This window comes from Engraulis encrasicolus, chromosome 23 (genome assembly GCF_034702125.1).
Source record: "Engraulis encrasicolus isolate BLACKSEA-1 chromosome 23, IST_EnEncr_1.0, whole genome shotgun sequence".
Classification (NCBI taxonomy): domain Eukaryota; kingdom Metazoa; phylum Chordata; class Actinopteri; order Clupeiformes; family Engraulidae; genus Engraulis; species Engraulis encrasicolus.
Genome location: NC_085879.1, coordinates 25,172,256 through 25,183,597, shown reverse-complemented (window position 1 = coordinate 25,183,597; position 11,342 = coordinate 25,172,256). Strand labels below are relative to the sequence as shown.

General features: G+C 45.2%; 1 protein-coding gene across 1 annotated transcript; it reads right to left on the bottom strand.

Moving 5' to 3' along the window:
- On the bottom strand, nucleotides 1–10,484 carry LOC134440174 (platelet-derived growth factor receptor-like protein). The gene is made up of 8 exons (XM_063190140.1): nucleotides 10,228–10,484; nucleotides 9,676–9,857; nucleotides 8,576–8,718; nucleotides 6,691–6,842; nucleotides 6,127–6,266; nucleotides 5,462–5,615; nucleotides 3,692–3,831; nucleotides 1–466 (listed from the first exon to the last, which is right to left on the bottom strand). The coding sequence occupies exons 1-8, from the start codon at nucleotides 10,289–10,291 to the stop codon at nucleotides 221–223; spliced, it is 1,221 nt and encodes a 406-aa protein (XP_063046210.1). The 5' UTR covers nucleotides 10,292–10,484; the 3' UTR covers nucleotides 1–220.
- Between the last annotated feature and the right edge of the window lie 858 nt (nucleotides 10,485–11,342).

The following is an 11,342-nucleotide window of genomic DNA, read 5'->3' as shown; positions in this document are numbered from 1 at the left end:
CCCACTGATTGGCAGATGCAGTATTGAGAAATGAATCTGTTGTTACGTAACACTCCTCTCTAAAGTTGGCAGACTTAATTTTTAGCTCGGGATTATGACACTCTTTATGTAATTTTGTCATGTTTTTTTGTGTGCGGGAGGCCTATCCCAACCTGTAAGGCTACAGGTTGGGATAATGGCCCTGGGCCCTCTTTAACCCGGGCCATGCGTCCTGTCCTGATCATGGCTTCTTGGACTTGGCCTTGGGCTTGGGCGTGGCAGCCGGGTCTGGGCCGGACTTGGGCAGCACCTTGACGGTGGTGGAGGCGGAGCGGGAGCCCTCCAGGTTCTGGGCGGTGCAGGTGTAGGTGCCCTGATCCACCTCCCGCACCTCGTCCACCGACAGCACCGACTCCGAGCGCTGACGCAGTCGCCCGATGTTGTTGGCCTCGCTCACGCTGTCCTGGGTGTAGAGGGGCCGGCCGATCTGACGAGAGACAAGATTATATTACGTTACGATTAAACTGTATTACATTGATATTACATTACATTACATTACGCCCGATGTTGTTGGCCTCGCTCACACTGTCCTGGGTGTACTAAGGCGGGCCGATCTGAAAAACAATTACCGGTACATTAAATTACATCACATTATATTATATCACATCACAGTGGAAAAGCACCTCATGCCTTTTTTCCACTGCCGGTTTTATGGTAGGCCTACAGCTCGACACAGTGTGACTCGGCCACCACTTTTTGCTTCACGATTGAGCTGTGTCATGCAGATTCGAAAAGCAAAAAGTTGCAGCCGAGTCATGCTGTGTCAAGCTGTAGGCCTACCAGAAAACCGGCAGTGGAAAAGAGGCATTAGAAACGTGTAGTGGGAACCTAGGAAATGTTTGATTACATCAAATCACATTGCATTAAGCCAAATGTTGTTAATCACACTCACACTGTCCTGCCTGTACAATGGCCAACTAAACTGATGGGACAACATTGTACTACATTACAATTACATTACATTAAATTTATATTCAGGAATACTAATTAAATTTGGATGTTAAATCTTATTAGTCAAGCATACACTCGCTACGAGTCATTTTCTACCAGCCAAACTGAATGTTTACCAGCATTTGGCCGGTTGGCCGGTGCTAATTTAGAGCCCTGTTGTGTTTATATTACATTTTATCACACCCAATGTTGATGACAGCGTTCACACTGCCGTGGGTGTACATGAAAAAAAAAAGTGAATGAAAAAGTGAAATAAAGCATAGAGACAGAAAGTACAGAGGTGTTTTCTATTGCAGCTGCTATTTGCAGTTCACCTTTTCATAAATACAAATGTGGGCAGGCAGTATTCTTCTCCACAATTGGGTCAAAGACGTCCAACATGACACTGTCCTTCAGTGCTAACAGATGCTTTTGCTTACTGTAACTGTGAAAAACATGAAATTTCAAAACATTTTTTTGAAAAGTGAATGCATGAAAGCAAAGACAAAAATGTTTTTTTTGTTTTTTTTGCGTTTACAGTAAGCAAAATTATCCGTTGCACTGAAGGACATGTTGGACGTATTTGAATTGCATTACATCTAACAGAGGCTTTCATTCAAAGCGACTGGCAATGCAGACATATATAGCAATACAAGAGGAAGAATGACGTTCTTCCAGTGGCACGCTGTAATAGTCATTGAAAAGTTATAGTACTACACTAATATGACATTACACAGGGCCTTTAGTAACGCACTACGACTTGGTCATTGAAATTCTGGTAACAAATTTATAATGCCGTGTCTTAACCGGTTAACACACAGGCGGTTTTACAGAGTTTGCCTTCGCGGCAGCGGTGTTAAAGTTTAACTCTTGTTAATGATGGGTGGGTGATGTCGGAAGTCAGTAAAATGTGTGTGTGTACACATGGCAAGGTGATGGTCATGTTTACTGCTGAAGCAGTTGGTCCATAGTTTCAGGGTCAGCTTTCATTGCTGAGGTACTAAACGGCCAGCACGGCGAACACCTTGTTTGCTATGTGGTGGAAATGGGTGAGCAGATGTCCCTGGGTAAAGACTATTAAACATGTTTTTACAACCCTGGAGAATCCTAGTTCTGTTGTCGACATCAGTGTTTCCTAATCTTATTGTCTTGCATACCCCCTTTTGACATACCATGAGTACCCAATTACTCATTCTCTACAGTACATTCCAATGTGTGACTATGCTCCATACATTTGTTCATTTTCCCACGTACCCCCTGCAGTGTGCTCATGTGCCCCTCGTGGTACACATACCCCTGGTTGGGATTCACTGGTCTACATTATTATACAAAGACCCAACCCTCATTGTTGTAAGTGTGTTATAGGGGTGGGTATTGGCAAAGGGTTCACGATTCGATGCGCATCACGATACACATGCCACGATGCGATTCTATCACGATGCATTGCGATTCATGTACTACTGTGATGCATTGCGATATTTACTTCAGTAAATGTGTAAAATACAGCTTATTTGTCAGTTGCTGTGTAGCTTTCTTAAGTCAGTTCATTCTATTTAAGCATTCTATCATCTGGGAGAGAGCTTACATCACAACAGAAATATTACCTATTCTCTACTGAAGAAAATAACCCGTGGCAAATCGAATTTTATTGTTATCAAATAATCAATTGTCATGAATCCATGCAGTATATTGAGGAAATAAGTATCACGATACCTTGTCATGAATCGATGCATTGTATCGTGAGAGTAAGTATCGCGATGCATCGATACGACGATTATTTTGCACACCCCTAGTGTTATAGTTAGAATGGCAGTGATTATTAAAAAGAATGTTATGTCGTAATACAGTAATGTTGTAATGAGGTTCAACAACAAAGCCTTCCATTACCCAACACGTACTGACATTTTAAATGCTTTGATTAAAATACACGATAGTATTATATGAAATATATATGAATGCCATTATGTTTTTCGGAATACATTATTATTCCTATTATATTTTTGCCCCTCCTGATGCAGAAGTCAAACTCTGCTTATGCTGAACGGCCCTGCTGGTGGGCCCATCTGCACAGAGGCTACAACCACCAAGTTTCAGCAACAAGTCTGACAGGCGGACAAAGATGCGTCCGTCTATGTACTGCAGCCTTGTGGACACAGGAGGGCATAACAATTTAAGAATGCATTTCAGACGGACAGAGAGACTGATCGACAGACCGACGGACGGACATAGACATAGCTCATAGAGATGCTAGGACGCATCTAAATACTGGGGAAATTAAGATGCAACATGTTTTCAAACTATATCATGGACAGGAACAATACGTGTACCTAAAAATGGAAAATGGCATATACTCATGAACGGAGTGACGTTTTCCATGTGCGTTACGCCAATTTGTGGGGGGAAAACAACCCATGCAAGTCAATTGGTGGTGTTGGGGTTTAATAAACGAAAGATACGGACCTGTAGACTAGTGTTGTTCATGCACAACATGCCGAAAACGTGTTGTGTTGCCGGCTGTTCAAATAATATAGCCAAAAAGCCGTGGCTGAAGCATGGACTGTGTTCATTTAGGCAAGCCGATGTAGCATGTAAGTTGATGAGACATTCGGTTTGTTTTCACCCATAAAGGGGCGTAACGCACATTTAGGAGCAAAGTACCCGGATGGCCGTTCATGCCTATAGAGATCTGGTTGGTATATCTGTACACTGTAGGTTTACTTACTGACTGTCCAGGGTAGTCCCATGTGAACTCCACGGAGACGTCCTGCTCTCCCACCACAGTGCACACCACCTGCAGGTTGGAGCCCATGGGCACTGCGCTGGAGGAGGCCTGGATGACGGGGGCAGGAGGGGCCGTCGGGTCTGTAAACCAGAAACCACAACCAGACGGGCCTGAGTAATACCCATCAGGGCCGTAACCAGACATTTTCAAATACCGAGGTCAAATACTGCGTGCTGTACTGCATACTGTACATTTAGAATGCTTCAAACTCTTAAGTTTGTTTTCATTAATCACTGTCTTGAGGATAAATGGGGGTGGTGTATACAGACTGAATTTATCATTGTTGATCATATATCGATTTTCATCATAGATAAATTTTACATTGCAAAAATACAGAGCACATGACCTATGTGTCCTCAATGGTAGTTACGACCATGATACCCATTACTCTATTTGTGTCTCAAACACGGGTTTCTTCCCACAGACACCGATAAGAATGAGGAAGTGGATATACATGATTCAACAGATTTTTCTAATATGTAGTGTCATAATTTTAGAAGGTAATGATTTTTTATTGCAATAATGCACAGTGGAAACCACAACCAGACAGAGCTGAGCAGGGCCGGATTAGGCTACAGCAGTGGTCTCCAAATGGATAGCCGTGGGCCCCATCTGGCCCGGACATGGCAAACATTTGGCCCGCCATGAGGTTGGAACAAATGAAAACATATATGTATGCTACTGTTCCTGTGTGGCCCTACGATTGGGCAATTTGTTTGGCCATCAGCCTCTTTTGCGATACATAACTTGGCCCTTGGGGAAACATAGCTGGAGACCACTGGGCAGCAGGTTGCTGTGCCTCCCCCTCCCAGAGAGCAAATTTTGCGACAAATTTACATAGACAGTGTCATAATTACGAGCTAAGAATTGAGTACAACATGTCTACTAACTAACTGTACTGAACAAAACAGATACATTTTTCAATATTACGTCATATCACAATTCAGAAATGTTTCACTTTTGGTCAATCAGGGGCCCTCTGGCAGGTGGGGGCCTTACAGCTATGATACATGTACGTAAATTCCACCCGCTCTCAAACTGCCCGCTCACCTCGCGTGGTGATGTAGCATCGTTCTGGTCAAATTAGCTTAGCTTAGCAAATGCTGTGGTCAAACAACCGTCTCTCTTCAATCACAAACACTGTATGTACAAATAAAAATGATAAAATGGGAGCGAATATATTGGTCACCTTAACCCAAGTGTCATTTATTTTAAAACCATCTGTGAAAAACGATCGGCAGATTTGTCACCACCGAAATCAAAACAGCCTCCATTTTTAAACATCCCAGTACTGCTGGTGACGCACGTGACGTCATGGCGTTGAAAGCTCTCCCATTGGTTAACGCTTCATGGTGCCGCTATTTTTCAGCCAAGCTCAACTTTATCGCCTCGCTCGCCCTCCGCCCGCCACCCTCGCTTCCCTACGTCACCATCTCTCGCCTTGCTGAACGGAAAATAATGGAACGCCACACTTCTACCGCTTTGGTAGCGGCCATTTATCACAGGTGTTAGGCTGCAGCCATATCTAGCCTGTGCATTAATCCTGCCCTGGGGGTGAGTAATACCCATTTCTGTCACCGAAAAGTGTGCAGTGGTATTATTTTGTTGTAACGCACGCACGCACGCACGCACGCACACACACCCTACCCTACGAGTGCCCTACCGTTTGGCCACGGCAGGGCCTCAAAGTCGCTTTTAATGTGTACTCACAGTTGACGTAGATGAGCATGTACTTGGTGGAGCTCTGGCGGAGGGTGCCATAGCTGGCCACGCAGTACAAGGACCCGGCGTGGTACTGCTTAGGCCGGTGGATGGTGAAGCCGCGCTTGACGTCGAACGAGATCTCAGTGCCGTCCACCTTCACCTTCACCAGAACATAGAGTAAATGATGACAATTACTACAGTCAGGGCTCTCTGGGGTTCCATATCTCGATATGTGATGTATCACATGTGTGCACACAGGGAGGCCGACGGGGGGACAAAGGGGTTGCTTGTCCCCAGGCCCAGGGAGAGAGGGGGCCCAGAATTGGATCCTTATTACATTGTACATATTGGATTTGGGGCCCATTTCAGGTGTCTTTGTCCCGGGCCCAGCCAAAGCTGTCAGCGGCCCTGTGTGCACAAATCACATTGTATGGTATCCTATCGTACAGTGAAAACTGAAAGAAAAATCCGCGACACCAAGCTCCCTTCTTATTTCAATGTGACGTTTCGGGCAGTATGCCCTTCATCAGACATGTAACGGGAGCTTGGTGTCGCTGACTTTTCTTTCAGTTGTCATGGTATTTTTGCTAGTCCTGCACCCAATCCTTTTTGACACGGATGTGCGTGTTTCTCTCTTTTTGACAGTCCTGTCGTACAGTGTCATGTCCTACCTGTTCTGGGGGGAACTCTCGGTGCAGTGTGACCTGGGCCTGAGGGTTGGTGACCTGGCACGGCAGCACGGTGGGCCAGTTGGTGCGCAGCTGGATGACCTCGTAGTAGTCTGACGAGGGCACAAACAGCTCCTGGGGATCTAGGGGAGACGTGCCAGATGTTCAGAAGAGTAGGTGTGTGCATATCCCACCCGATGGGTCAGGTGCAGTACAATACAATCAATGATCCTGGTAAAATGGAAAAAAGTCTGCAACACTGCTTGTCTGTGAAATTTAATGGCAAGAGCGCAACGTTTCGACCTTTCAGGTCTTCATCACCAGGAAAAGACTTTGAATTTCACATCAGTGGATTAAACTCACGTTTGGACGGTTTGTCAGTTTGCATTCGCAGATTTGAAAGATATACTGCATCAGTGCTGCCATCCATAACTGCTGCCACATTTTTGCGACCAAAATGTGTGTTTTTTTTTAAAATTTTCCATATAATATTTTTCACTGGTTGGATCTGGAACTTTTCACTCTCCGAAATGATGCCAATTATTAGAAACATATTCCATGACTTACCAGGGAAGAAGACGAAGACCTTGACAGCTTTGTCGTACTCCTTGCGGCAGTCGGAGCCCTCGCAGTACATGGGGTAGCAGGTGTACGCCCCAGTATCCGCCCCAGTGGAGTTGACCACCGTCAGGGTGCCATAGCGATCATGCTGAACCGTCCTGTTCAATGCAGTCATTTTAGTAGAACATATGTAAGTAGGTATGCCCTTTATTATCCCACAGAGGGGAAATTCATGTGTTGCAGCAGTTACGTGTATACAGATTGTGCAGACGACATACTACATCAGGCTCGTAGCCAGCATTGTGGTGGGGGGGATCTTTTCCCCCCGAAAGTGGACTTTATTTGGCTCCCGGCTCCAATGTTTCCCAAATACACGAGCACACTAAAAATATTTTAATTTAGACATACTTTATTCATTATAAGTTTGTCGCAAGTCTGTTGTTGCTGTCCTTAATTGTTTGTCTGTTGCTCCCCACTCTTAACATAAATGGACATGAATTGCTTCAAATGAGCTATCTCCCCACATAGTGTCGGCCCAGTGTTGGCTCAGTTACTGCTATCTGACAGTTATTGTCTATGAAATGGCCTTCCAGTCAAAGTGGGATGCAACGTAGTTGGGGGGTTCAAGTGGGGGTGGGGGATGGGAGGGGGATTCGAACGAACCCCTCGAACCCCCCCTGGCTACGGGCCTGTACATACAGACACAGCACCAGGAGGTTAATAGTATATAATAATAGATACAAATAGAGATGCTAAAGAAAATAGAGATATTTCTGTTAAAAACAAGAAATAGTTGTGGAACATCGGGCACATTTGCAGAAATGTTTTGCTTTTTATTTAATCACATGTAATATGTTGCTGCTCGCCATTTTGCTGAATTACGGAACATTTAATCTCGCGGTACAAGGAGTAGCAGGTGTACGTCTCAGAATCAGCCCCTGTGGAGTTGGCCACCATCAGGGTAGTCAGGTCAAGAGCAATGCAAGTACTTTCTGAGTTCCAGAAAGTACGGGAACTCCTCCCACTTTGTCGGTAAGCAAACAACCATGAGCAAACCAAGGAAGGCCGTTTGGGAAATGCCGTTTGGGAAATGTTAACTGTTATGCTCTTGGCCAGACCAAGTCTCGAAGAGATTTGAACGTCGATGAAAATCAGGCTACCATCAGGGTGCCATAGCGATCATGCTGAACCATCCTGTTTATTATGCAGTCATTTACACAGACACAGACACAGACACTCACACTCACACTCACACAGACACACAGACACACACACACACACACACACACACACACACACACACACACACACACACACACACACACACACACACACACACACACACACACACACACACACAAACACACAAACACAGATATATACTGTATATAAACACTCCCTGTCTCTCTTTGTCTCACTCATTGGAGACCTAGGTGGTAAGTTGCTAGCCGGTTAGTAATGATGCTTTCAAGAATCAGGCTTCTGGGCATTTCTCAAAACCTAGTGCGCACACTTCCAAGTGTATCAGCCTAATTAGTCACGCCCAGTGATTGGATACTCTTTGGTGAACTCTACGGAGTATCCAATCACTGGGTGCAGAGGTGCATCTTGCCACCAGGCAAGGCAGGCAACCGCTTGGGGCCCCCAAGCCCCTAGATAGTGAATAACAGCCCATACTGTATACAGTCGTGGTGATTTTGGTTGAAATGTTCATTTTTTTGCATTTTCGCTTGGGGCCCCATCTGACCCTAGAATCGCCTCTGACTGGGTGTGACCAATAAAGAGTATCCAATCAGCATCCAATCCAGGGCGTGACTAATTAGGCTGAATACACTTGGAAGTGTTGTGCACTAGGTTTTGAGAAATGCCCCCTGTGAGTCCTGAGTCTTACTTGAGCCTGCCGTCCTCCTCCTCCTCCAGGTAGTATGGCACCCCCCACTGGACGGGGTTGCCCTTGCAGCGCAGCTCCAGCGTGTCCCCTGCCACCACACTCAGCCTGTCCCCCACCCGCTGGAACTTGCCCTTGTTCAACACCTGGGGCAGCACGGCAGGAAAATGAACAAAAAAAAAGATCACGTTTGCTTGCACTTCTGTACTCAGACAGGAGCTTTGCCTATAACTAAAGTAACGTTCTCATTCATTTGGTTATAACAATGGCTAACAATGGGGGTAAAAATAGCTAACACTTTGCATGTACTTGACAGTACCATCAGGGAAGCAGACAGGGGGGGGGGACAGGTCACTTGTCTTGGGCCCAGGGAGAGAGGGGCCAACACAGAACATGTTCCTCATTACATTGCAGTGTGAGGAAACAGTCATTGAAAGTGTCATTAACATTATTTCAATGTAATAATTGTGATAATGAAGTGTCATTAAGTGTCATTTGGCTATTGTCATGACACATTGACATTGTTTGGGCTCTGTGTGTGTGTGTGTGTGTGTGTGTGTGTGTGTGTGTGTGTGTGTGTGTGTGTGTGTGTGTGTGTGTGTGTGTGTGTGTGTGTGTGTGTGTGTGTGTGTGTGTGTGTGTGTGTGTGTGTGTGTGCGCACAACCTTTTTTTAAGGTGCCTTTCCAGCCCAAACAGTGTGAACATTTCATGACAATAGCCAAATGACAATTACACTTTATTTTCACATTTATTATCACATTGACATAATGTTTATGACACTTTAATAACCATGTCATGGCACTATTACGGCAGTAAGGCTTATGACGGTAGTGTCAAGTAAAGCGCTAGCGAAAAATGTAATGTGCATGTGTGCATGCGGACAACCATTTTTTAGGTTCTTGTCCAGACCAAACAGTGTCAACTTGTCATGACAATAGCCAAATGAGACTTAATGACACTTTATTATCAAATTGATGTCATTGACATAATGTTAATGACACTTTCATGACGCTATTAGGCATTGTCACATCATGCTTATAACGGTAGGCCTATACTGTCACGTAAAGTGCTACTGTAATGTGCAAAATGTAACGTGACGCACCTGGGTCAGGACTGCCCCCTGCTGGGCTGGTTGTGGTGTGGCGGCAGCACGTAGTTTGGGTTTGGCCGTGGAGGTCTTGGGGGCTTTCTTCCCTGCCGCTTTGCCCCCTGTTCGAGCCTTCCCCTTGGGCTTGGCTGTCACGCTGTCTGCCTTTGCATCCTTGTCCTCCTCTTGGCAATGTCCTTCAGGGAGACACAGACACAGACACAAGATGTCGGAGAGAGCAATTTTGTGTATTTGAAATGACACAATGTTTGCATAAGGTGCATGATGACTGGTATAGCAATGCAGTTTTACTGGACATATTTAGGAGCTGTAGGTTTTATTGAGTCACTATTCACCATTTAAGTTTGGTGATATACTGTATTAAGCATGCATTTCAAAATAGATGTGGCGTTTATTAAGCTCTCTGCAGTTCTAGGTAAAAAAAAACAAAACAAAAAAACATGAAAAGTAAACAGTATAGCTGGGACTTTCAACCGCATGCAGATGACAAAAAATTACTCTTTTTTTTGGGATGCAGCTGGAGGAGACGGACAGACGGAGACTTACCAAAGCTTGCAAGGAGGAGCAGGGAGAGGAGCACAGCACCTGACATCACCTGCAACAACTTCATGGCTGCTATTGAGCTACACTGTGGTACAGTACAGTACAACTACAGCGCGGTATGATCAGCCAGCCTCAGGATAAGGGAGCAAGCAAGGGATTGACTTGGGAAGAGAGTACAGCAGCAGCACTTCAGTAGGAAGCAGAGGGGGGCAAAGAGGGATGGAAGAGTGGAGACAGAGAAAATAGAGTGACAGAGACAGAGAGAGAACGAGTGAGAGAGAGAGAGAGAGAGAGAGAGAGAGAGAGAGAGAGAGAGAGAGAGAGAGAGAGAGAGAGAGAGAGAGAGAGAGAGAGAGAGAGAGAGAGAGAGAGAGAGAGAGAGAGAGAAAGGGATAATAAGAGAGAGAGAGAAAGGAGGGAGTCGAATAGGGCTGAGAAGGTGCGTGTGAAATGAGTGAGTGGTCAGCTGTTTACAAGAGTCACGCAAATTCCTGCCGGGCGGGAAGGCTGGCATAGGCACCCTAAATTCCTCCTGCCCAACTCAATGGGGCCTTTCAACAACATTCTGTCCAATCAGCAGCCGCGACAGAGGTCACCCCCCCCTCAGTTGTAATGGCGGAGACTGTTTATTTAGCTGCTGCTGAAAAAGCTTTTTCCTGATGCGGTGGCCCACACTCTAACATGCTGCAAAACACATGAGACACAGAGACTCTTGAAGTGCAAGAAGCAGGCTACTTGAAATAGTTACAAAAAAATATCACTATTGTTGTGCAAACACAAGTTATAGGCTACATTTGGCCTAAAATTAAAGTCGTAGCCCCTAATGCAAACCGTTCCACCGGTGGAACCTTGTTAGAGTCATTGAGAAGATTTTACCACCACAGTACTACATCACTATGACATTACACAGTGCCTTTAGTATTGCATTGCAACTTGGTCCTTGCCATTCTGGTTACAGCTAATTTATAACAGGTATTGTCTTAACAGGTACACTTCGCTGCAACGAAAAGACATTTTCCTGATGTGGCCCACATTCTGACTTGCTGCAAAACACACATGACACACACACACTGTCTCTCTCTAGGTCGTCCTCAGACATTGTGATTGAAAAAAAACTT

What these genes read in the sequence shown, in the direction of transcription:
- LOC134440174 (XM_063190140.1), bottom strand. Translation starts at nt 10,291, where the DNA reads ATGAAGTTGTTGCAGGTGATGTCAGGTGCTGTGCTCCTCTCCCTGCTC. An exon ending in GCTCCTCCTTGCAAGCTTTG is followed by an intron (nt 9,858 to 10,227) that starts GTAAGTCTCCGT and finishes GTCTCCCTGAAG; the next exon opens with GACATTGCCAAGAGGAGGAC. An exon ending in GAGGAGGACGGCAGGCTCAA is followed by an intron (nt 6,843 to 8,575) that starts GTAAGACTCAGG and finishes TGCATTGAACAG; the next exon opens with GACGGTTCAGCATGATCGCT.